Below are 27316 nucleotides of genomic sequence, written 5' to 3' on the forward strand. Positions count from 1 at the left end.
CCATGAAGTACAGTAAAATGTCGGATCTCGGATCATGTATTGTAGGCGAGGTGATGGGGAGAGAGGCGTGGAGGGTAATGTTTTTAGAGTATTTTATATGGTTATCAGCACACTCTCGCCCATTGTGCACCTTCTTTTTATCAGCCCCACTTAAAAACATGTAACGTATGATTTGTTACTTTCGCCTACCGCCCGGGAGGGTCACCACAAAATATGGGAAGATCGTGAAAATTATTTATACATTTGTTGGTGAGCGTCTGTTGAAAAAAAAGAAGATTTTCTTCTAGTGAATACTATAGTTGATTGCATTTTGTCTTTTCGAGGAGGGGCGGTGAGGTAGCCTAGTGGTTAAAGCGTTCGCTCGTCATGCTGAAAGCCCGGGTTCGATTCACCATAATGGGTACAATTTTTGAATCCCCCGCCGTGATATTGCTGGTATATTGCTAAAATGTCCTCCCAAAGACCCTTGCAAAAACAATAAGGAACCTTTTTTGGAAAGATTGTTTTAATGCATATGGAAATTTTGCAAAGCAAATAAGTCCGAATACGTTTGAAAATTTTCGTGCTGAGAGAACTCCAATATTGTTATTGGCAAACAGACTTCCTTTAATTAACAAAAGTATGAGGGATAAAGGCATTACTCAAATAGTTGATATTCTTAACGATGGTAATGCTTTTATGCTTTTAACAGAGTTTGAAGGAATATCGCTAAAAGCGGCGTAAAACCCAACTCACTCACTCACTCACTCTTTTCCAGGAGAGCCACAAAATATGACACGCATCGGGGGAGGGTTATCATTTTCAGTACTTTAGTACATCAGATATCTTGGAGTCAGGAGGCATATTTATATCTGAATAATTACAGACAGATAAAAACAACCATGTCACGAACTCGTGCACGTGGCATTGTATGTTTTAACAGAACTTGAACTAGTGTGAAACAGCTTCCATGTCATTCCCGGAGAAGTGACATGTTTAGAGTTATCTGCCCTTTGCCCGCTGCTGAAGCGAGGGAAACTCAAGTTTCAGATGGCATCGACACCCAAACAGACGAATTCCAAGCAAAGGTTAGAACTTTTTATAGATTACATTTGTACCTTATTTCATTACGAAAGTCTATACGGTGGGTGTTTGCCTGGTACAGGGCTTCGATTTGCTTTACGACCTCGCATTAAGAAATAAAACGTTTACTGGGCCTTTCTGCTGAGATATTCTGATCGTAGTGTGTGGCGCTGTACAGCCTGTAGCTAAGATACATAGCGTTCACTAACATGAGTGAACGCTATGTATCTTAGCTAGTGGCGCTGTAGTCTGTCTCACAGTCCCTGAACCACATTAATTTCCCTACTGCCAAGCCCTCTCAGCTGTGCTAAAGCCCTAAATAAAGCAAGTCTAGATTTCCTCAGGTTCTGAATCTCTGGTCTCCCTAGGGCTCCTTTTCAATATAAATGGGCTTGTTTGTTACTATCAAAATTAAATATATTCAGAGACTAAGCCTTAGTCTAGTGGCGCTGGTGAGAACGGTGTTCGAATAAACTCAAGATAGTTGACCTATTTTCCATGCAAGACTGTTGTGTAGTTCAGCAGAACATGCGATGATAACACTGTATGAGTAGGACACTATTTAAAATGATGTCAAGTGAACAGATTAAAGTAATATTATATCATGGTCTAATCTGGCTTGTTTCATCCCTGGAGGATATAGGGTCTCTGAATGTGATTATTCCAGATTCTCCCTGATTATACATATGAATAATTAAGTTATGCTATTCAATGTTTTACAAATAACATACACTTTGACACATTGTAAGTGTTTTGATTAGCAATTCTTCAGAATTTGTGAGTCATGAAAATATTTTGTCAATATAACAATTCCTTTAATGTTTCTCAATAAATTAGGAGTGATATATAATTTAATACAGTGCAGGGTTACCTATTTATAGATCTATTAACTAGTCAATTCATTCATAACAAACTTGAATATTATGAATTGGTGAAAACACCAGTGAATATATTTGTCATAATTAACTTGTCGTTGCAGCATCTTCAAGCAAGTACAAATATAAACATTGACAGACTTAATTACTGTACTAAGAACAGCATCAGCTAGAACATGTATGAAAATATTTTGGGAGTATTTTACAAAATTGTTCAGTCAAATACCCAGAAATTATACATCATGTAAAACCCTGATTTTTAATATCCATTTTTGTTTTATTTATTTCAGTGTTCAACGAAGAAATAGCCAAGGCAACTTTAAGTCACCTCTTGGTCAACTGTTCAAGTCACCGGTGGGTGTGAACTTTGTCAGGACTGTTACTATGGTAACCATAGTGTGCCATGGCAGTGTAGTCAGTGTAGTCTTGTCACAATACAACAGCATGGCAGCTATTAGACGTTTGTTCTTGTGGAAATGTCCCAGTGACATCTTAGGCCAAAAATAAATATGTCTGTTTCCTATTACATGCTTTTGAAAAGGTGGGTTGATTTTATCTTCTTTTTATTTTACTTTATAAAAAAAAATTTAAGTAGCACCAGGTGGCCACCTGAGAATGTCTTCAAGGATACCATATCATGTTGTTACAATGCCTTGTGAAGAAACATTGAAAGATTTCTATATCAAATCATTATTCATGTTATTTATTTGCAGGTTTTGTCAGTGAGAGCCCATTATGCCAATTCAATGCAATCCATTTTAGCCCTACATACACTGAAAAACATAAAAATATCATACTCGATTTTGGATGAAATGATGAGTTGAAATGCACTCCAGTCATGATTTTTACTTGGTTAAGAAAAGTACCCATGTGGGGAATAGAACCCGGGTCTTCGGCATGGCGAGCAGACACTTTAACCATAAGGCTACCCCACCGCACCAAATATACAAGAGAAGTATTTATCAGACATGTAACAGTGTTGGTAGAAACGAACTGTAGGTGCTAACTAAAGAACACTTTCTTTAATTTAAATCATAAAGTCTTTTTAAGGTTACACTACTAAAACTACAGAATGAGACACTACAGAAGTCTGGGTATACCTTTGACACTATTTTTCATCTGTTGGAGTTTTCCATTTTGTGTATATATTTTAAGATAGCAGCATGAGAATTGGTAAGACGGGCTAACATAATGTCCAGAATCTATTTATCTCCAGTCAGTCATCATTACTATAAATACGGCCAGTCAAGTGATGCACAAACCTGTCACACAACTGTTGTGTATTCTTGAATTGTTTCAAATTCTTCTTGCTATTCATGCATGAAATGATTTATATTACTGGTAAGAACTTAAAGTCCACCCTATTTTTTATCTGCACACAATTATATCTGTCAATACAATGATTACTGTGTTATGAAAACTTGAATGTTTGTTATCGTCTTTTCAGTGTGCTGAGTTGTATATATTTGAATGTGCTGTGCTGTTTTTAATTGCACTTTCTCAATGCAATATTTCCTGGATATTATACAGATGTCTTTTTCTATTTGCCAGCTTGGCTCAACAAGATCTCTGACACCAGAAAGTGAGGAGACTTTACAGGCGGACATTGTCGCCCTTCATGCCAGGCTGTCCGAGGTGGAGACAGAGATTCAACAGCTGGTTGATGAGTAGGGAGAGTTCTAACATCCTCTGGTATATAGCATAGTCCATGTAGGTCTCCCAGCTATTGTGATAGTAATCCCGCGTACAGACCATCTGCCAAGAGCAGGACGTCATTGGTTCAATCCCGTGATACCCGTGAAGGTCCGGGTTAGAATATTGATCTTAAGTAACCCATGCTTGTCGTAAGAGGCGACTAACGGGATCGGGTGGTCAGGCTCGGGTGTTAGCAGTAATGAAATAACCCAAGGCCTGGTGTTACCAGTAATGGAATAACTCATGGCCTGGTGTTAGCAGTAATGGAATACCCAAGGCGTGGTGTTAGCAGTAATGGAATACCCATGGCCTGGTGTTAGCAGTAATGGAATACCAATGGCCTGGTGTTAGCAGTAATGGAATACCCATGGCCTAGTGTTAGCAGTAATGGAATAACACATGGCCTTGTGTAAGCAGTAAGGGAATAACACATGGCCTGATCTTAGCAGTAATGAAATAACCCAAGGCCTGGTGTAAGCAGTAAGGGAATAACACATGGCCTGATCTTAGCAGTAATGGAATAACCCAAGGCCTGGTGTTACCAGTAATGGAATAACTCATGGCCTGGTGTTAGCAGTGATGGAATAACACATGGCCTGGTGTTAGAAGTAATGGAATAACACATGGCCTGGTGTTAGCAGTAATGAAATAACCCAAGGCCTGGTGTAAGCAGTAAGGGAATAACACATGGCCTGATCTTAGCAGTAATGGAATACCCAAGGCCTGGTGTTAGCAGTAAGGGAATAACCCAAGGCCTGGTGTTAGCAGTAATGGAATAACCCAAGGCCTGGTGTTAGCAGTAATGGAATAACTCATGGCCTGGTGTTAGCAGTAATGGAATAACACATTGCCTGGTGTTAGCAGTAATGGAATAACACATGGCCTGGTGTTAGCAGTAATGGAATAACACATGGCCTGGTGTTAGCAGTAATGGAATAACACATGGCCTGGTGTTAGCAGTAATGGAATAACACATGGCCTGGTGTTAGCAGTAATGGAATAACACATGGTCTGGTGTTAGCAGTAATGGAATAACACATGGCCTGGTGTTAGCAGTAATGGAATAACACATGGCCTGGTGTTAGCGGTAATGGAATAACCCAAGGCCTAGTGTAAGTGGTAATGGAATAACACATGGCCTGGTGTTAGCGGTAATGGAATAACACATGGCCTGGTGTTAGCAATAATGGAATAACTCATGGCCTGGTGTTAGCAGTAATGGAATAACACATGGCCTGGTGTTAGCAGTAATGGAATAACACATGGCCTGGTGTTAGCAGTAATGGAATAATACATGGCCTGGTGTTAGCAGTAATGGAATAACACATGGCCTGGTGTTAGCAGTAATGGAATAACACATGGCCTGGCGTTAGCGGTAATGGAATAACCCAAGGCCTAGTGTTAGTGGTAATGGAATAACACATGGCCTGGTGTTAGCGGTAATGGAATACCCAAGGCCTAGTGTTTGCAGTAATGGAATAACCCAAGGCCTGGTGTTAGCAGTAATGGAATAACTCATGGCCTGGTGTTAGCAGTAATGGAATAACCCAAGGCCTGGTGTTAGCAGTAATAGAATAACCCAAGGCCTGGTGTAAGCAGTAAGGGGGTTTGAGTACCCTGTTTTGAAAATGACTTAAAACCACATTGAAGATTTTTTTTTTGCGTTGGCAGAGCAAATGGGGGGTTCAGGGGGTTCAAACACCCTGAAAAAACAAACAAAACACACACGCACGCACACACACACCCACTTTTCCTGGATCCAACCATGTACACCCAGCCCAATAATGTCAATGAAAACAGTTATATAGTATATAGTTGTACCAAGGAATTCTGTCTGTCCGAAAACATTTTTGTTCAACCAATAATTTGAAAGTGGGCCTTTAAGTAATACAGTCTGGACCATACAATTCAGTGACTGACATCATGATCTTTGTATGCATTTGGGATATGATGAGATGCATGAACCAAGTGAACGAGTCTGACCACCTGGACCTCCTTTCACAAAGCACTAAGGTGATCGTAAGTCACTAAAGTAACCTTAGTGCAATGTTAAAGAATGGGAGTTAAGGTTAACCTTAGTAAAGGTTGTTTTGTGAAAGGAGCCCCTGATCCCATTAGCCATCTCTTAAACAGTCTCTCCGACTTGTTAAGTTATAACACACTTTTAAATCACACAAGATTATGGCATGATAAAAATGCTCATCATATTAGCAGCTTAATGATGAAATCCGTGTCAACATTCAAATTTCGGACTAGTGAATTATTTTGTGGGCTAGTAACTTTCAGGCATAGCTAGCCCGACTAGCTAACAAAATTTGGAAACTATTTTGCACACTGATTCTAACCCAAATCACGTTGGGTGATATTCCCTGTAGCAATGGTCGGTAATTGATGAATATAACAGCTGTTTCACTGACTGACTGACTGACTGAGTTTTACGCCGCTTTTAGCAATATTCCAGCAACATCACGGCGGGGGACACCAGAAATGGGCTTCACACCTTGTACCCATGTGGGGATTCGAACCCGAACAGCTGTTTCAGGTATGGGTTACGAGTAGTATATACCAGGTACCTGTAATATATTTGAAGCTCTCTTCCTCATCACCTTTCGTTTAAGATGTAAGACCTTGACCTTGATAAAATCCCTTGCTTGATGTTTTACAGTTTTTACCCATACCTTGCAGTTGTGGTCTATATATATGTGAATAACCTCTTTAATGCCTACCTATCAGATATAACATCAGCCATATTTCCCATGCAGTCAACTAATGACTAGGTGTTAACATGTTTCTGAAATGGGCGTGAGTCCCCCGGGCGAAATCTATGATATCACTCTACTTTAGAGAATGGGGGAAATATTGAAGTTGTTTTCAATGAACTGTATATGTTGTCATGGTTACAGAGGGTACAAGCAAGAAGAGCTTCAGACACACATTGAGAAACTCCATGAGTACAATGAGATTAAGGACACTGGACAGATGATCCTCGGGAGGATAGGTAAGCTGTGGGAACACCTCCATGACTTGTCTCAAGTCAGACGTGGAAACACCATCCATACTGTAGCTGTAGCTCTAACTCAGGCATGGAAACCATATAGCTAAGGTGACAAAACAATGCCCAACACCATCCATACTGTAGCTGTAGCTCTAACTCAGGCATGGAAACCATATAGCTAAGGTGACAAAACAATGTCCAACACCATCCATACTGTAGCTGTAGCTCTAACTCAGGCATGGAAACCATATAGCTAAGGTGACAAAACAATGTCCAACCTCTACTTCAGTATTAACTCAGGCAAAACCATATAGCTAAGGCTTTGGAAAAACTTCAGTACAATATTGTGCTTTGGATAATATTTTTGCACCAAGTGTGTGCCTTAACTTTACCTTGACGGTTGAACCGTTAGATTTTAAGTATCAGTAAGTACATTTTACAATTTTCAATATACCATATGTGAATTGGGTGTGTCACAGTATGTGTGTATGGGACAATGAGCAAACACTTGACCCACAAGGCTAGCCCTGAAGAGCCAGTGCCCCAGAAACATATTTACCTGTAACCAGGTAGTCTTTAGCTGCTTGTGTGTGGGACACATAAGATATTTATAAAGTACAACAATATAACAACCAATGAGGAAGTGGTAAAATGTAACATGTTAGATTTAGGAGATAAACAACATGTTTTGACCAAATTCCGGGTGTTATTGAGTATTTGAAGCACGGAAATTCATTTGGAACCGACGACGTGAGCCGGAGGTTTCAAATTAAATATTCCCGTGCTTCAAATACCCAATAACACCCGGAAATTGGACAACACATGATGTTTATCGACAATGTAAACACAAAAGTAAACCAAAAGGTCCACACACGTTTTTGTGTCTGCACTCATTGACATCGAGTAGGGGTACAGCAGTGAAATGTCATCAGCTGGCCGTTTCAGCTGTCTCCCATGGTAGCATCTGGAACTGCTCATTTGTGACGTCATTCCGACTTTATATCACAATATGATTTGAATGACGTCATCTCAGCTGACGACGACGTAACAATACAATGGTGTGAGCGATGTTTGTATGTATTAATATGCAGCGAATTTCCGGGAATCGAATACCATTTGATCATGTTTATCAACCAATCAGATTAAAGAACACAGTGACTTTTGGTTTACAATTGGAATTACATTTTCCCAAACGTGTTACATTGGACCACTTTCTAAATGGCATTGTATATTCATAGCTTTCAGGGCGTTGGGGTAGCCTAGTGGTTAAAGCGTTGGCTCGTCACGCCGAAGACCCGGGTTCGAATCCCCACATGGGTACATTGTGTGAAGCCCATACGTGGTGTTCCCGCCGTGATGTTACTGGAATATTGCTAAAAGCGGCATAAAATCAAACTCAGTCAGTCAGTCATAGCTTTCAGCCTTTACACTTATCAGAGGGGTACACAAAGTCTGTGGTCTGAACTACCAGTTGTCTGACTTCAGTCATTGTGGAAGCTGTGGTGGCTGGGTGGGTTACATGGCTGATTTTGTGTGTTGGCGGTTAGACTCTGAGGGTATGGGTTCGATTCCTGGATGGGACGCAACCCAACAAAAGAACTAGAGGCCGATATGTATTTCTTTGTCAATCTGTATTTACCTGTATGGTGCAGGTATGACATACAATAACGGCCTGTATACTTAACTGTAAACAAAAGTATTGCGTTTGGCATATTATACCATCTGATCGATGTTGCTGTGAGCTTACTGGATCATGTGACACACTTTCTCAGCACTTGAAGTGACACGGTTTGGAAGCACATGAACATCTGCAACTTACAAGTCACCTGAAACATTAGTTAAAGAAACATTTCTACTAATTTGATTTCTGAATGTGACTAAACCTGAATGATTAAAAATATATTTAATATCCTAATAAAAAATATATATACAATGAAATTAATTAGAGATAGGAAGAGTACCTTATACTCAATGCTTCCAAACATTATCTTGAGCACTAAACTGCCCTGGGTACAATGTGTGAAGCCCATTTCAGGTGTTCTGTGTTTCATAGTGCTGGAATAGTACTAAAAGTGGTGTGAAACTAAACTCACTCATTATACTGCACAATGCAACATGCTGAACTGTGTCCGTATGAAACCACATAAACAAATATTTTCAAACATCTGTGGCATAATCTTGCATTCTTTTCTTCCAGCAACAATGGAAGCAGTGAGAACTAAGGACCTGTATGAGAGATACAGCTTGGGGCTGGAGGATTGACAGATCTTGTGTCATGTGTTCTTCAGTTCTGTTAGAGATGACTGGAAACCTGTCAGATGTGACCTGAATGTTCTGTCAGACTTAGCCGGGAACCTCTGTTAGATGTGACCTGAATGCTCTGTCAGACTTAGCCAGGAACCTGTTAGATGTGACCTGAATGTTCTGTCAGACTTAGCCAGGAACCTCTGTTAGATGTGACCTGAATGCTGTGTCAGACTGAGCCAGGAACCTCTGTTAGATGTGACCTGAATGCTCTGTCAGACTGAGCCAGGAACCTCTGTTAGATGTGACCTGAATGTTCTGTCAGACTTAGCCAGGAACCTCTGTTAGATGTGACCTGAATGCTGTGTCAGACTGAGCCAGGAACCTCTGTTAGATGTGACCTGAATGCTCTGTCAGACTGAGCCAGGAACCTCTGTTAGATGTGACCTGAATGCTCTGTCAGACTAAGCCAGGAACCTGTTAGATGTGACCTGAATGCTCTGTCAGACTGAGCCAGGAACCTCTGTTAGATGTGACCTGAATGCTCTGTCAGACTTAGCCGGGAACCTGTTAGATGTGACCTGAATGTTCTGTCAGACTTAGCCAGGAACCTCTGTTAGATGTGACCTGAATGCTCTGTCAGACTGAGCCAGGAACCTCTGTTAGATGTGACCTGAATGCTCTGTCAGACTGAGCCGGGAACCTCTGTTAGATGTGACCTGAATGTTCTGTCAGACTTAGCCCGGGAACCTCTGTTAGATGTGACCTGAATGCTCTGTCAGACTGAGCCAGGAACCTCTGTTAGATGTGACCTGAATGCTCTGTCAGACTGAGCCAGGAACCTCTGTTAGATGTGACCTGAATGCTCTGTCAGACTAAGCCAGGAACCTGTTAGATGTGACCTGAATGCTGTGTCAGACTGAGCCAGGAACCTCTGTTAGATGTGACCTGAATGCTCTGTCAGACTTAGCCTGAATGGAACCTCTGTTAGATGTGACCTGAATGCTCTGTCAGACTTAGCCAGGTGAACTGTCAGACTTAGCCAGGAACCTGTTAGATGTGACCTGAATGCTCTGTCAGACTTAGCCAGGAACCTCTGTTAGATGTGAACCTCTGTTAGATGTGACCTGAATGTTCTGTCAGACTTAGCCGGGAACCTGCTGTTAGATGTGACCTGAATGCTCTGTCAGACTAAGCCAGGAACCTGTTAGATGTGACCTGAATGTTCTGTCAGACTTAGCCAGGAACCTCTGTTAGATGTGACCTGAATGCTCTGTCAGACTTAGCCAGGAACCTCTGTTAGATGTGACCTGAATGCTCTGTCAGACTGAGCCAGGAACCTCCTGTTAGATGTGACCTGTTAGATGTGACCTGAATGCTCTGTCAGACTGCTGTCAGACTTAGCCAGGAACCTCTGTTAGATGTGACCTGAATGCTCTGTCAGACTTAGCCAGGAACCTGCTGTTAGATGTGACCTGAATGCTCTGTCAGACTTAGCCAGGAACCTCTGTTAGATGTGACCTGAATGTTCTGTCAGTCAGACTTAGCCAGGAACCTCTGTTAGATGTGACCTGAATGCTCTGTCAGACTTAGCCAGGAACCTCTGTTAGATGTGACCTGAATGCTCTGTCAGACTTAGCCAGGAACCTCTGTTAGATGTGACCTGAATGCTCTGTCAGACTTAGCCAGGAACCTCTGTTAGATGTGACCTGAATGTTCTGTCAGACTTAGCCAGGAACCTCTGTTAGATGTGACCTGAATGCTCTGTCAGACTTAGCCAGGAACCTCTGTTAGATGTGACCTGAATGCTCTGTCAGACTTAGCCAGGAACCTCTGTTAGATGTGACCTGAATGCCTGTCAGACTTAGCCAGGAACCTGTTTAGATGTGACCTGAATGCTCTGTCAGACTCAGACTTTAGATGTGACCTGAACCTCTGTTAGATGTGACCTGAATGCTCTGTCAGACTTAGCCAGGAACCTCTGTTAGATGTGACCTGAATGCTCTGTCAGACTGCTCTGTCAGCCAGTTAGAACCTGAATGCTCTGTCAGATGTGACCTGAATGCTCTGTCAGACTTAGCCAGGAACCTCTGTTAGATGTGACCTGAATGCTCTGTCAGACTAAGCCAGGAACCTCTGTTAGATGTGACCTGAATGCTCTGTCAGACTTAGCCAGGAACCTCTGTTAGATGTGACCTGAATGCTCTGTCAGACTAAGCCAGGAACCTCTGTTAGATGTGACCTGAATGCTCTGTCAGACTTAGCCAGGAACTCTGTTAGAACCTCTGTTAGATGTGACCTGAATGCTCTGTCAGACTTAGCCAGGAACCTCTGTTAGATGTGACCTGAATGCTCTGTCAGACTTAGCCAGGAACCTCTGTTAGATGTGACCTGAATGCTCTGTCAGACTTAGCCAGGAACCTCTGTTAGATGTGACCTGAATGCTCTGTCAGACTTGTTAGATGTGACCTGAATGCTCTGTCAGACTTACCCAGGAACCTCTGTTAGATGTGACCTGAATGCTCTGTCAGACTTACCCAGGAACCTCTGTTAGATGTGACCTGAATGCTCTGTCAGACTTAGCCAGGAACCTCTGTTAGATGTGACCTGAATGCTCTGTCAGACTTAGCCAGGAACTCCTGTTAGATGTGACCTGAATGCTCTGTCAGACTTAGCCAGGAACCTCTGTTAGATGTTAGATGTGACCTGAATGCTCTGTCAGACTTAGCCAGGAACCTCTGTTAGATGTGACCTGAATGCTGTCAGACTTAGCCAGAACCTCTGTTAGATGTGACCTGAATGCTCTGTCAGACTTAGCCAGGAACCTCTGTTAGATGTGACCTGAATGCTCTGTCAGACTTAGCCACCTGGAATGCTCTGTCAGACTGTTGTTAGATGTGACCTGAATGCTCTGTCAGACTTAGCCAGGAACTCCTGTTAGATGTGACCTGAATGCTCTGTCAGACTTAGCCAGGAACCTCTGTTAGATGTGACCTGAATGCTCTGTCAGACTTAGCCAGGAACCTCTGTTAGATGTGACCTGAATGCTCTGTCAGACTTAGCCAGGAACCTCTGTTAGATGTGACCTGAATGCTCTGTCAGACTTTAGCCTGTCAGACTTAGCCAGGAACCTCTGTTAGATGTGACCTGAATGCTCTGTCAGACTTAGCCAGGAACCTCTGTTAGATGTGAGATGTGACCTGGAATGATGTGACCTCTGTCAGACTTAGCCAGGAACCTCTGTTAGATGTGACCTGAATGTTCTGTCAGACTTAGCCAGGAACTCCTGAGATGTGACCTCTGTTAGATGTGACCCTGAATGCTCTGTCAGACTTAGCCAGGAACTCCTGTTAGATGTGACCTGAATGTTCTGTCAGACTTAGCCGGGAACCTCTGTTAGATGTGACCTGAATGCTCAGTCAGACTTAGCCAGGAACTCCTGTTAGATGTGACCTGAATGTTCAGTCAGACTTAGCCAGGAACTCCTGTTAGATGTGACCTGAATGTTCTGTCAGACTTAGCCGGGAACCTCTGTTAGATGTGACCTGAATGTTCTGTCAGCCTTTGATGGGAGCCTCTGTTAGATGTTCTTTGGGGCGGAAAATATGACACAAGATGCTGAGTAGTCAGTTCATCTTTTGATCTTCTCAACTTGAGACAATGGAAGAACCCCCAGGTGACCTGCTCAACAGCGAAGACAAGCACAAAGTGACACCAATCACCACTGGCGTTCAAGTTACGTTTATTAGGTGGAAAGATGGATGCTCGAAAGCAATAATTCTTGCCTCGGCAAAAGCATGCTGACTTCTGCTGCATGTCGTAACGTTTGTCACAAAGATATTTTAGTGAAAGGGGAATTGATGAGCTATTTTGGACACTTGAAACTCTACACACTTCTGTCGGACTTAGCTGGGAACTTCCGATTGATCTTGTTGAAGCCCCTATTAGATGCGCCATGAGATTATAGGCTTTTTGAAACTTAACAGAAAGGCTGTCAGACTGGTCCAGACAGTTGACATCGTATGACGGACATGGGGACCAAGATTGAAGGATGCTCCATGCTTGATACAGTTGGACATCTTTTCCAGTTGTAAGAACCAACTTTTAGGGGGCTAATATTGAAGGAATCTTTGTTGTTCAAAGACTGTGATGTTCTTTCAGTTATTTTTTTCTAAATATAAAATCTTTGAGTTATTATTATGAATTATGCAAATTTTCATTGTTTTTACTTTCAAATAAATGTGTAAATGTTTATGTGTACCCCACGTTTCGCTTTCTCTGTGCTGCATTCTCTTCTTTTATGATTTCTTCAATAGTTATTTTGTGACTAGCTGGTATACCACAGTCAGTCATTAGTTGACTGCTGTGGGTGATACGAGCCTTAATGGTATGTCTCAGTGGTACATCAGGGTGTGAGCCATGTCAAAGTGCAGCATGGTATTCAGTGGGTCTACCACCCTAAAACCAGAATAAGTGCAGATAGTACAAGCATGTCGCTATTTTAGTTGTATTACCATTGAATGCAACATTAAGGTCCATTTTGACACACCTCACATGATAACCACTGGCTGCTGTGCGGGAACATTGCAAACTGCTGGGGTCTTCAAAGGGAGATAACTTAGCTGTGTTAATATTTTCCTTTATTCACCCAGGTTCTGCAAGAATTATCTGTCTCTTAGACTAACAACTAGTCTCTTAAGTGAACATATTTTACAGAAAAAAAACAGTCCATAATAAGAAAAATAAAATATAATGAAAAAGAGCCCAGAGACTTTCTAAATTTTTAGAAACTGTGGCAATCTAGACTTTCCACATAATCTAGACTTGCATGGGCTTTCTTGGATATGTTTGTCAGGGTCTATGCGACACACTGTCTGTCTCTCAACAATCCCTTAGGGAGGGAAGACATATTGTTTCTGTTGGAGTTAGCGCTGTTGTCAAATTCCTTGCTGTGACTTCAAAATAGTAGCTTGGCAAGTGCATTGCTTCTCATCCAAACTGGTTTTATTTGCTTGCTTGAAATTTGATAACACTTTATTTTCTTGTTTTCATGGAAACAGTTATGTTCAAAAGTATGTTTTGTTTCCAGGCCATAACTTGAAAACTTTCAATATTTTTCAATGAAACTTGCTTTCAGAATAACTGGTGCCTTTTGATATATTTTTTAAAATTTCTAAGTCATATTGTGTCATTTGGAAACAATTTGGATGTCCCAAATATTTCTTGGCTTGGGTTTGAAGTCCTAACTATCATACTATTAGATGTTTGCTTGACGGTGTGTATGTAACAATGGTGAACAGAAACTGCATACATGCTGTATCTGTGTTCGAATTTTTATAGTACTTGCAAATATATATGTATCAACAGCCTCAATTAAAGTATAAAGTATATTGATGGGGGGAGACATGAATACAAAACTGTCTAATTAGTGTCCTAAAGTATGAACTTCTTTTGTCACTCTTGGGAATTCTGGGTGCTGATGAGGGATTCTGGGTATTGAATCGCTGAATTTGTGTACCAAAAGTGAAAAAAGTTTAGCAGTCCATGACTCATTGTGTGGCTGTGTGTGTACCAGGCTTGTAGGCTGTTTGTTGATAATGCCTTTAAACAAGTGGCCAAGAGTGACAAAATATTTTTTAAGACTTTAGGAAACTAACTAGACAGTGAATTTGTTCAAGTCATATAAATATTGTGTTACTCTGAGGGATTCTGGGTATTGCATGGTCAAGGGCAACCAGAATGTTACAAGAGAATGTGATGGATCATGGGGTCAGGCTTGGCGATTTGTTTGATGGGATTGTCAACAAACCCCCAACAGATCATGAAGTTTGTTTGACAGGGAGAAGTGTTCACACCAAAACTAACATTAGCAGAGCAGTTTGTTGTAAGGAACTTGTAATAACGTGTGTAAGATAATAACTGCATCACCATTAATGAGTTAAATTGCACATATCACCAGATATGGTTGAGATGCATGTATTCTTTTACTGGTACCTGTTGGCTAGATGTGTATGTATCAAAAGTAGAACAAATTTAGCAGTCCATAACTCATTTTGTGTGTGTGTGTGCTTTATTTCTGTGTATGGGTGTGATCCATTCAGATGTTAAGGGGGCACAACTGACCACTGATGAACAACACACCATGCAGAGTTGCCTCCCTTGGCTGTTCGAAATAACCCTGAATGAGTCTCCGAACACATCTAGAACTGAATTCAGTGTTTGTAAACTGCACACTTAGGAAAATACTACTAATCCAAAATTGACCGATATCAATGTGATCATACTGGAACCTATTTGCAATAAATATGCTCTTGAAAAATGTGCAAGTGCTATTACTAGAATTTCTCCAAGCTACTCAAACAGAAAAGCACATACAATGTTGTCTTTCAGTCTTTTAAGCATCAACCTCTGGTTTCTCTAAACCCTGAACATAGCTTAAAGTACAGAATACAGTACAACAGACTAGGGGGAATACAAATTATTTTGTGAGCCGAGGGTACTACCTTCTGTATATTTTGTATGTGTGGAGTGGTTCTGACTCTCCTTAACGATTTGAAAACCTAAACTTCTCATTCAGAAAACTAATAATCATATATTTCTGCATTCTCTTCCCACAAAGGTTACTCCTGTCATATCTTCCTACGTAACCTCTGTTCTAATACGGCCCTTTCATGGTGTGAGCGTTCAAGACTCGTGATTGGAGGCAATCAGATTAAGTTGTGCAATCAGCAACGTTGTTTCAAAAGTGATCATTCGCATGGCCTCGGTAATTTCCGTACACTTCGAGAAAACTAAAGCTCTTCCCCTGCGCGATGCGCAAACGTTTCTTCTAGACAGAACTCAGTCATGTTATGGCGGATCAGTGGCGTCTCCATCGCCCTTGTTGACAACGGACAAGCTAGCCATTAAACGTCTTGTGTGTAACATCAACACAAGTCCCCGGCAGATGGGGGATATTTGTGGCCTCACATTTGCTTGTGTAAGTCAAGTTGAATCTAAGTCGATGTAATAGGTGTTCTGATTGGATAGAAAGAAGGGAGATAATTCGTGTTGCGATCTTTTGCCGTTAGGGGATTTTACGAAATATGGCCGTATCAGAACAGAGGTTCGTAGGAAGATATGACAAGTAACCTCTGTGGGAAGAGAATGATATTTCTGATGAATTGTATTCAATCTTGTGAAGAGAGAAAAATAAGTGAAGTCAGTTTGATGGGTGTTTTTAATGTTTATTGTACACATGAGAGTGAGTCTATGAGATGTATAATTATAAATATGCTACAGTCTGTAAAATCTCGGAACTGGTAGAATAGACGACGACATGAGTCGAGACCAAAGACAATGAAACAAATGATGTTGAACATCCTTTAAAACCACTCAGCTGTAACAATAAGAAGTCTAATGTCATCTAGGCTAATAAACTGTGGAGAGGTGGCAGTGGGCCATGCCCCCTTTAGGGGAGACAACTCCCCGTGGAGGAAATGTCCATGCAGCCCACTAAATCATGAAGATGATTATTGCTTGTAGTGGAATAAGTTACTTCTTGCCCTTCTTAGCTCCTGCACGCTTGACTGGTGACTTTTTCTTGGCACCTAAAAACAAGTCACAATATATATTCTATACAAGCAACAATCTATTTGGCTGTATGTTTCTGGTGAACTATATCATAATCAGAGGGACTGTCGACCTTGATATCACAACTCACATTCTGATTGGTCTATTAGACTGAGTAGTATAGCAAATCCAATAGGCTTATAAAATTCAAGAGCAGATAGTTTGAGATTGTGAAAACCATGGGTTGGTAAGTTCTGTAGATATAGAGGATTATATCAACCTCGATAATCTCCACTACACCCTGGATGCATCTACTGATGATTATATTACCTCCCTTGGTTGTTTTTTTATACAATCAGGTGTCTACGCTGGGAAGTTGTGCATACCAATCACAACCCACTTTCGCTTTTTAAATTATCTAACCGATTAAACTTGGCAACATAATAATATATTGTCGCGGAGGTACTCTGAAAGAGGTAGAAGGAGCATATATATTTTTAAGATTTCAGACCTGTCAATTTGTCTGTACACCCCACCCCCAAGAGAGAAGCATTCCAAAACAACCTTCAAATCGCTTTGCCCAGAATTGTATAATTTGGAAGGGGACACAACTCTTACCAGACTTTGCCTTCTTTGCTGTCTTCTTCTTCGGTTGCTTCCTTGCTGTGGAAGGAAAATTAGGATGCATGTAATTTTGCAACAGCAGCTTGAAACATCTAAAACTTGTGAGGCTCTTTATGGTTCGTTTCTATAAAACTAACCATTAAAACTTCACAATTTTGAGCAAAGTGGACACACAGGTTTTACTTTCAGTCATGTATTTGCAGAAATACACTTAATACATCAATGTGAGAAACTGAACCTGAATTTTCAGTGTGATGAGCAAGCACTGTACCCATTAGGCTATTCCAGCTGCACCCTATATGATCAATATGAGCTATTCAAAGTGTAACCACATATCACAAACTTTACCTGAATATGTTATTTTCAAAATGATTACAATGTTGGTTCAACAGTGCCAGTGATTATTATACTTAAAACAGTTCCCAACATGGATACGTGTTGAGCTCATTTCTGGTGCCAGTGTTGTATAATGCTGTAAAATTGCTATAAGCGGAGAAAACCTAATTCAGTGAGTTTACATTCTGAATGTTCAATAAAGGTGTTTCATCACTGATAGGAACATACTGAACCACAATATCCCTACCAGTTGGAGGGGTTGCAGGGCATCATTCAAATCTTAAAATGTTGACATTTAATTAAATAATTATTAATAGTGCAGCACTGTTGTTATTGAAGCATACTTGACCCAGTCCTCTAATGAGCCGAGTTACCTCCCTTACCTGTACCAGCATCTGCTAATACTGAATCCTAAATTCACCCAGGTTGTGATGCTTGCTCAGATGGCACATACCATACAAATGTTTAGAAGTTTCAAATCCAGGAATACCATAAAATTATAAACCCCATGCTTACAGGTAGGGGTGAAACGGTATACCGCGGTATTTTGCCTTCGGTTCGGTATACCGTAATGCAATCCAAAAATTCGGTATTTTCGGTTTTCATACCGTCATTTATTTACCTTTTAAACCTTTTCTAAAATGTCTAGAAATCGAATCATTTTGTCAAATTCTATGCATTTCTTTGCCAGACGGTCGCTATTTTCTCGAAGTAAGTTCTCATATACTGAACCGAAACGGACCGAACCAAAGGCCTTGTACCGCAGTACGTACCGTACCGTGGTAAGAGCGTACCGTTTCACCCCTACTTACGGGTACTGTGTTCCTTCAGATTTTCAACCAACTGATATTAGTGCTGTGATGTAACACAAATGTTCGATCAGCATAAAACTCCCCCATTTACATACTATAGTCTCACACTAACCTGGTTTCTTGGCTTCTGCCTCTGCCTTCTTAGTCTTTGCAGCTGCCATTACTGTTTAGCTGAAACAGAAAAACACACATGTAACAGCAAGGCAAGGCAATCACCTTCAAGTTACCTCCCTTTATCAGGAGCCCACAAGCTCCTGCTTGAAGAGCCAGGCAACCGTGGTCATGCTGGCTCAATTTGAGAAAATATGTCTTCCTCACTTATGCAATTTATTTCAGTGGATTGTGTTAGTGCCAAATATTATTCACAATGTCTCTAACCAAATTCCAACAATTTCTCACTTAGATGAGTTTGTGATATAACATGATGAACTCAAGGATATTGATGAAGCAGAGAGAGAAGGGGCTGGTGACTAGCTGTAGAAAATATACCAATACACCTCGTATTTGAGGGTTTAAAGTCCTGGTTAACTTATTGTTGAAAATGTGCACCTTGTTTTGTGGGGTTATGTTGTAACTGGGATCATGTTCCAAACTACATGACTTTGGGTTTAAGTCACTGCCTGCTTGACAGAAGGAAGTGGAAACCCCACCAAATACCCACGACTCAAATGCATGTCTTTAATTGATTAACAACTGTCTCTATGTTCACAACATTCAATATCGAACCCATCTCAAATAACACGCCACTACTTACAAATAATATTGCTACTATAAACTAGGACACAACACCTTGGGAGAGGGGTTTGATGGTTATTGTTTTCTGAGAAGGGATCAGCAGTTTGGGTTGATACGTAAATAAATAAATAGTCCATTTGTCATGCACATTTTTTCACACATAATGCATGCTCGAAGCGAACAATATTTAAAGACACACAGCACAGGAATATATCAAGTTAATGTCACAATAAGGCAACTCAACTCATGAGCCTGGTATAAATGTTATAACTATCTGACTATCCATGATACCAGTTGATAAGAGTGTTACACAACTTTGTGACTAAAAAACAACTATTGTCCATGATACCAACTGATACAAGAGCTATAAACCTACTTGATTATCAGTGATACAGGCAAATATGCAACTATTTGGTTATCCATAATGCCAGTGTTATACAATATCTGACTATTACCAGCTTTATACAACTATTATACTAGAAGGTATGTGGTGAAAGTCTAAAATATGCATCATTTCAGGCTTAACACCTCATGCAATAACTGGAACTTTTTTGTAAGCCACCTTAAACCAAACTTACACACTAACAAAAAAATGTGTTTTTGTAAAATGATACTTAGGTTAAGATTACACCAGACACCAGAAAGGAGGAAAACATTGCATATTAATTAACAATGCTTGTGCTTCAACTCTTAACAAACCATATTGTGCCTAATCAACAATACGCTCGTTAATTGAATTAGCACCCAGTTCCTCTATCGACTAACTGGATAACAGGGAAAGCAGGTGATCAACTGCACGCTTGACTAGCGCCGATTGCACTAGAGGATACGCCCACCTTTCATTCAGTAGTATCGTGCCCTTGACATATGTGCTTCAACAAGGTCCCTAAGCCCAATGCCGCGCTAACTTATGGATAAATAAAGCCTATCAAATCGGAGAACGTATCTGTAATATCAATTCAGACGTTTGAATCGGAGGTTTCATTTCCGCGAACCGCTCCAATACGGTCGTATTACGTGATAGCCAAGTGTTTGAAATCGGAGCCGACTTTGAATATGACTCTTAGTCATGCGCATGTTCCCGCGTCAAGCCGATACTATAACAGCAGGGAGGAGTGTTGAATCACGACCGCTGTCAAAGCGCCATATCTTGATTTCAAAATTTTATCCCGTTAAAATATAGTAAATTTTCCCAAGATCCGATTGACAACAAAAGTCCACAAAAACAAAGAAACGGTACAAAAACAAAGAAAACTATCGGATTTTACGTGTAAACAATCTGAAAATGGTCAGGTGACGTCGATCTGTGTGATGGAAGCTGCTACCGAAGTGAACACCGCAAACATAACTGTCAAGCCGATATATACCATTGTATTGATTTGTTTGTAAGTCCACAGCGTTGACAGATGTCACAGAACCTGGCGTATACGTATGTGCTGTAGATCCCAAATACAACCAGCGTTAATACGAGACTTGGTAGTTCCCGCTTGTCAGTGTGCCACTTGCATTCTGTTGATTGACAAATCAACATATCCCATCACTTCAACAACGTTTTCTCTTGCACACAAACATTTCCTACAGGTGATTATTAGGAGCGCGTTACTTGTTGATCTGAGTAAATCCATTGAAAACTGAAGTTAAACCAAGCTGTCATCATCACGGCTAAGTTCGCGTGAATTGTAAACAAACGCGCATAAAAACAAACACTCACAACCAAACTATCCCTTACCAATCGTTTCGTTCGTGTTGATTCAATGGACGCGCAAAGTAAAAATGGCGGCATAACAGGAAGAACACTACAGTTACAACCATTTTTCTACAAAATCTGACAGCAAAAACATAAATAAAACAATCAAAACCTATTCAGAAACAACTTATGCAAATACCTGCACATGCAAATTAAATAAAATATAAGTATATTATGGATATATTCTTACTGTATGCTCACCCACTCTTTGTGTCGCTGATCACTTGCCAAGACTTCCCTGAGCTAGTACAGAGCGCACAACCGACGCTTTCGCTCAGAGAGCGGTAAACAGCTCGCAGATTGGATTGACCAATCGAAATCCAGCTTACGACTTACTTAAATATTCCAGCCAATCAGAATCCAGATTTTCGTTATATCCCAGGGAAATACCTTAACCGTTACTCCATTCTGATTGGCGGAGATATGTTTGTATCCGAAAATAGTGGAATGCAGGTCATCGTACTACAACTAACATTCAACGATGGATCGTCCTCTCCCACGCGCCACGGGTGACCCTATTCATGGCGCAAGTAACTCGATACATTAGCAATGACGCAAACAAACGGGAGGACGATTGATTCATTGAAGCGCGAGGCGTATCGATTAGAGCACGCGAAACGCAGAGGAGACGCGCTTGTTTGAAAACGATCGTTTATACAACTTCTCCTCCGATCTTTGTATTGCAACAGACTTTATAGTTTTAATATCTGTCATTGTAGAACAAATGTTGCATTTATATCGCGATATATTTCCACAAGGCAAGACTACACAATGCTGGGAAACTCTTTCGGATAGTTGGCATTGATTCCAGGATAGACATTGATCGGACTCGAGAATAGGTTAACGCGGTTCTATACTGCATGAAACTACAACGCTAAACGCTACTGTTGATTGTAAGGTATACATATTGAGTCAAAGACAAATTATAAATATCGACGGATCAAAAGTCAATTCTTACAGGTAAATAAGCTTAACATCTAACAACAACCCTACGTTTTGTTTTAATTGATGTTTTACTCTGATATAAGCATTATTTGGTAGAAACGTTAATAAAGATTCCACGTGGGACGGCACGTTGCAAACTCACCGGTGACGCCTGAATTTGTACCCCGTGAAACTTAGTAAAGTAGTTTCAACTTATTTAATTTTAGTTGGGGAAAATACATCTTCAATTTATTTTTGTATCATTACTACACATGAGATTAAAGGTTATTTTAAAAACATTCTTCCTTTACATCCAGATCCTGATTGACAGATTTATCATTTACAGAGACTTGGCTGATGGGCGTAGACTTGTGGTAAGGCCAGTACCTCCAGTCAAAAACGAAACATGGACACCTGGGTTTGTATCCCATTAGAATTATCGACCGACCAAGGACAGGATTATGCCGGGTTCATTACATTGGTATCTAATTGAATGACATAACCTAGTGGTTAGTGGTAAAGTGTAGAATTTCTACAAAACACTAGTACCGATTTATTCAGCGTTTGTGTAATGATAGTTTAACTAAGTTCTGCTGGGACCAGCACTAAGGTCCGAACTGTAAAGAAAACCGAAATTACCCAAGGTCCGAATATGACAGATTCCACTGTATTTTTGTTTGAAGATGTTTGGAAATTCTAAAACGTACTTTATCCGACAGATATTTGTAAACTGTGTTTCTGAAACTGAATTTCTGCGCCCAAAATGGGCCTTTGTGTTTTAGTATTTTTAAAATCACAATAAAAAAAATCACAAAATATTTTCTTACACAAAACTTAAGAGATTTACTTTTTCAGGATGGAGCACTTCATATGACGAAGTAATTAAGGTTGAGGACATCGTTGACACTACTCCACCAGACAGACTACCACTTAGACAACTACAGATTGAAATAAAAGAAGCACTGAATAACTCACACACAGACAGCAAGTTGTTTATTCGAGTACCTATAACCAGTGATGATTTCGAGGTAATTAAACAGATTGGTGAGGTTTACCAGACCAGGAGAGACAGAACAGTGTACGTGATCTCCTCCAGACAATGTTTAGAGCCCATACTGGGAGTCAGGTGGGATTACAGAGTCATCAATGCTCAAGGTGATAACTTTTTGTCAAAACTGACACAGTCAAGTTTTGGTTTGGTAAGCGGAGGTCACTGGTTGATTTCACAGTCTTTCCAGACCACGTAGAGGAGTGTTTCCTCGATAGAGGCTATCAACTTTCATTCACCTTTGTCAAAGCCCCAGGAAACGTGTCCCGACTGAAAGATCTCCTCAATGCCACCAGTTTATAGTCATATAGGCAAGAGTCCAGCATAGAAGTTACAGTTTTACGTCTCATCATGGTAGTCATTTCAAAACTGACGTTATTTAACATATTGCAGAGTAACTTTTGGGAAAATCAGTTGACCAAAGAAAACATGGAATCTTTCATTAGCAAGTTAGAGGACGAAATTGGTGTGTCTTATATTGTCAGCGAAAGGAAAAGGACAATATGAAATCAGAATTATTCAGACTCAGAAAACAAGCAGCAACGTGTAAAAGGAAAGGTGGAAGGCAGTTCAGACATTTTTTAGCCAATCTTTCTAAAAAAGAATACAAGTGGAATGTAAAATATAGATGGACATCGCAGTGAATTAAAGTTAATGAAATAAAACAAAACTTGGAGTGCATCATTGATAATTTAAAACGCATGAAAACCAGCAGTTAGAAACTAAACTAGTGGAAGCACTAAAACCCGAATGTAAACTGAAAAGTAAAGGCTCACAGACGGTCCAGGACAGAGATCGGAAAAGGAAAATACTAGCTGACTGTACTCACTCTTATGCAAAGAAAAGGAAAATTGAGCAGTGTAAGGATGCACTATCTTTGTTGAAGAGGACAACACCAAGGTTTTGTCAATACTAATAGAAAAGGGTGGCAAACACGATGAAATTATCCTTGAAAAAGACAAAGAAATAGGGAAGACAGCTTGAATAGACTCTTGTATGTATTAGATGTGTTTAATGTAAGCAACAATGCTTATCATGAACTTACTATGCTGTTCAAAAAATCTTCCCAGATCTCACAAAATTAAAGAGACATATTCGCAGTTAAACAGTAACTTTATCATAAAGGAAACTCCAGACGGATTAGGATATGAACAGTCACTCCGAGAGCGGTTACATGCTGTTGTGCCAAATTTGATCGCAAATGACCCAGATGCTTATATTGACAGGACATGTCTTAAAGTAAAAATCTCGGCAGATGGGACACGGATCGGGAAACACTTACATGTGATAAACGTGGCTTTTACTATCCTTAACGATAGTAAATGTGGTTCTGCGCTGGGAAATTACCCTCTAGCCATTGTATGCACTAGGGAACGACACTATGAACTTACTCAGGCCCTTTCCAATTTAAGGAAGGAAACAGATGAATTAAATGGAACGTGGATCTCCATAGCTGGTGTACAATTGAAACTTACTCTTTATCTAGGTGGAGATTATAAGTTCTTACTCATTGCTGTAGGAATAAGTTCTATTGCATCTCAACACACATGTATATACTGCAAGTGTTCAAAACAGGAACGTTATCGTGTCGAAGAAAAATGGTCAATGTCGGATCCAAACAAAGGGGCGCGAATTGATTATAAGGCATCGAATAGTGACAAAATGCAGAGAAAAACAAAACTGATTATTCTTTATCAAACGATCCTTTGTTTCCTAACATACCTCTAAGAAACGTGGTGATTGACCAACTGCATCTCTTTCTGAGGGTTACAGATAAGCTGTTCAGTCTTCTTGTGTGTGAATTGAGACTGTTGGACAATGTAAAGACAAACACTTGTTTCAAAGCTGGCCTTGATAGAAATAAGCTTAAACACATGTCTAGACTGGAGAAACAATTAAAAGAAGCAGGGATAAACTTTGGATTTTTATCAACAAAGATACACGGAAAATAGAGTTTCGTGATTTGCAAGGTCCCGAGAAATTGAAACTCTCAAAGGTATTTAAAGCCTCTGAATTACTTGACGATGAAGAGAGGGCAGGCGTTATACAATCCGTCTGGGATGGGTTTCACTCCATAAACGATTTAGTGAAATCAAAGTGCACCAAATGTGAATGAAGTGTCTTCTGAGATTAATTCATGGATCAAGCTGTATGTAGATGCGTATCAGAGATGTGATGTTACCCCGTATATTCACATCCTTCAGCATCATGTTCCTGAACTGATTGGAATTCATGGAAATTTGATTGGATTTACACAGCAGGGGCTAGAAAAAAATTAACGATATCGTAACTAAACAGTATTTCAGAGCAAGTAATCATGGAAAAACGTCCTTGAAACAAATACTCCAGAAGCAAAACCGAATCACCTTGCTGGAGAATTATAAAAGGGTCAAAATGAAAACTGGCACACAGTTAACTACTAAGCTAGTTCGCGTGACGTAGACTGAGTGGTCTCACCTCACAGAAGTGTTTAACATGCAGAGGAGGAAGTTTAACTAGTAAGAATTATGTTAAAAGTCTGATGTTTCCTCGCCGCGATATGCTACATGATATAGCACTCTTTGTCGACAGTCAAGTTTCTTTATTGGCATACATAATATCAAAACTTTTCTCCTCTTTTAATGGAACAAATGCACAGGAGCCGACTTCTGGATTACACTGTCTGCAAGAGTACAAATTCCTGTACTTTTGAGTGGTTGTATTCGAGGAGGGGCTAAAACTCAGTAAGACACCTCACGCCAGACCTCAGCCTTACAACACTTTAACCTCCTCGACTTTAACTATGACCACAGTGAGCCCTGGTGGCGAAGATGTGGGTTTGAGACTCGCATCATTCAACCACGAAAGTAAAAGAATTTGTACTACTGCAGGTAGTTTGCTTCTTTGTATTCTTGTCTTTATGGTTAACAGTTTTATTCTTTGGAGGGTAGATATGCTTTGTCAATGTTTTTGACATCTAATTGAGTTTGCCTATTTAATGCAATTATATTGTCTTGTTTTAAGACTTATTTTTTTTCAAGCAAGCAATTCCGTGTTGATGTCGGTTGGGTAGGAGAGCTGAATGCAAAGAAGCCGTGCTTATGCTTGCTTTTGGTTTTAGATGATAATTTTCACCACATGAAAAATAAATTTATTATTATCTTTTGTTATGAAATATACCTAAGGATGAGGTATGATAGTTTCAGCTTGTGATTGCTGTGTGCAAGGTTGAGTAAACTCATGTTTGGATGAACGTTTAATATCATTCGGATGTTGTTTAGAAACCAAGATGTAAAGTGATTGAGATAAAATATCAGTATATCACCGTGCGTCTGTATGTCCTCTCCTTTTGAGGAAACCGTTATTTGATTTGAGAATGTTATTATGTTTGGAGCACATCAAAATCTAGTCTGTATACGAGTGTGCTTTCAAATAATGTATGCGTACATGTTTCCTATTGCTGTGAATGAATAGCAATGTCCCATGTCGAAAATAACATTGTGAATGATAGCGTTAGGTTTATTTTTAAATGTTTACAGTTTGACAAAGACAAAAACTTGATTTTTTTCCGTTAACATAACGGAAACAAAAAGTTAAACCATTTCTGGTTCGCCTTACTGTATTTACATTAAGTTTTGAGAGCTAAAAGGTAGCTGATCTTGCTTTTCGAACTTTTTTTTTTCATGTTTGTAGGGAACATCGATCAGTTTAGTGTTTTCAATTTAACTTCCTGGTTAAGGTAAAATACAATGAAGTCATTAGCCACCTATGTTTCCATAAGAAATGAGTTTGTTAAAATTTTGTAGGCAATAATTACATGGGTTTTTTAATTAAATGCTCAACACATAGATAAAAAAAAACGCTTCTTGAATGAGTTTAAGGTTCGGTGAATAAAGTTAAGTCACTAATGGGATTGGAAATTTCATTTTATGGTTCATGTTATTTAATTTTTAGCTCCACAGGCCTGAAAGGCCGATAGGCAGGTGGCATGGCACGCAATCCGGCGTCCGGTCATCCGTCTGCTCTAACAACTGAGTGCATGGGTCATATCTAATTTGCATATTTGACCTTGCTATGATCTTTACGCCTATGTATTTGTGTGGATTGTTTGAGATATCCTCTTCCTCCAAACAACAAGAGACCCGAAGCTCACACTTTACATGTTCCACGTACTTTATCTTCGTCAGTGTTGCCCATGAGTAGTAAGCTGATGGTGTTTGTATTAGATATTAAAGTTGATCGCCAGCAGGCTACACAGCATAATTCACTTTCTGCAGAGCCCGTAGCGCCGTTTTAATATGGTAAGTTGTTTGGTTTACCAATCTGTCATCAGGAAATGACATATAAATATATGTAGCAGCATGGAGTGCATTTTATGTTGGATGAATTAATACAATAAAAGGAATCGCAAACATATCCTTGTGTTTTATTTTTACCTGTTTGAACCTGATTTACCCGAGTTAAACAGTGTTGGTGATGACAGCTACATTAGCATTATGAAAAGCAACGTGTAAAGGCATGAAACCTGTTTATTCAGTTTTAAAGAGAAACTTTACATGAATGATTCTTAAGGGTAACAAATTGCATGAACACCGGTTATGTTATATTTGCAATTTTCCGTAAAAAGACGGTTTAAATATTTATGTTAGCGGTAATTAAAATATCGTATTAGGTAGCTGGAGAATTCAT

At 40.0% G+C, this 27316-nt stretch overlaps 1 protein-coding gene and 1 long non-coding RNA gene across 3 annotated transcripts; one reads left to right on the forward strand and one right to left on the reverse strand.

The window, feature by feature from the left end:
- Positions 1-960: 960 nt before the first annotated feature.
- LOC124257678 (DNA repair protein SWI5 homolog) lies at positions 961-9091 on the forward strand. Its single transcript, XM_046691807.1, has 5 exons — positions 961-1067; positions 2228-2291; positions 3489-3604; positions 6536-6630; positions 8825-9091. Exons 1-5 carry the CDS (start codon positions 1030-1032, stop codon positions 8887-8889), a joined length of 378 nt encoding a protein of 125 aa, XP_046547763.1. The 5' UTR covers positions 961-1029; the 3' UTR covers positions 8890-9091.
- Positions 9092-16076: 6985 nt separating this feature from the next.
- LOC124257679 lies at positions 16077-21017 on the reverse strand. 2 transcript variants are annotated; one of them, XR_006893326.1, is made up of 4 exons: positions 20867-21017; positions 18307-18365; positions 17041-17085; positions 16077-16460 (listed from the first exon to the last, which is right to left on the reverse strand). It is a non-coding gene; the product is annotated as an uncharacterized LOC124257679 (long non-coding RNA). The 2 variants fall into 2 exon arrangements; XR_006893327.1 differs by having other exon boundaries at positions 20878-21005.
- Positions 21018-27316: the final 6299 nt, after the last annotated feature.

This window comes from Haliotis rubra, unplaced genomic scaffold (genome assembly GCF_003918875.1).
Source record: "Haliotis rubra isolate DU_JTF1 unplaced genomic scaffold, ASM391887v1 Scf67, whole genome shotgun sequence".
NCBI lineage: Eukaryota > Metazoa > Mollusca > Gastropoda > Lepetellida > Haliotidae > Haliotis > Haliotis rubra.

What these genes read in the sequence shown, in the direction of transcription:
- LOC124257678 (XM_046691807.1), top strand. Translation starts at nt 1,030, where the DNA reads ATGGCATCGACACCCAAACAGACGAATTCCAAGCAAAG. An exon ending in ATTCAACAGCTGGTTGATGA is followed by an intron (nt 3,605 to 6,535) that starts GTAGGGAGAGTT and finishes TCATGGTTACAG; the next exon opens with AGGGTACAAGCAAGAAGAGC. An exon ending in GATGATCCTCGGGAGGATAG is followed by an intron (nt 6,631 to 8,824) that starts GTAAGCTGTGGG and finishes CTTTTCTTCCAG; the next exon opens with CAACAATGGAAGCAGTGAGA.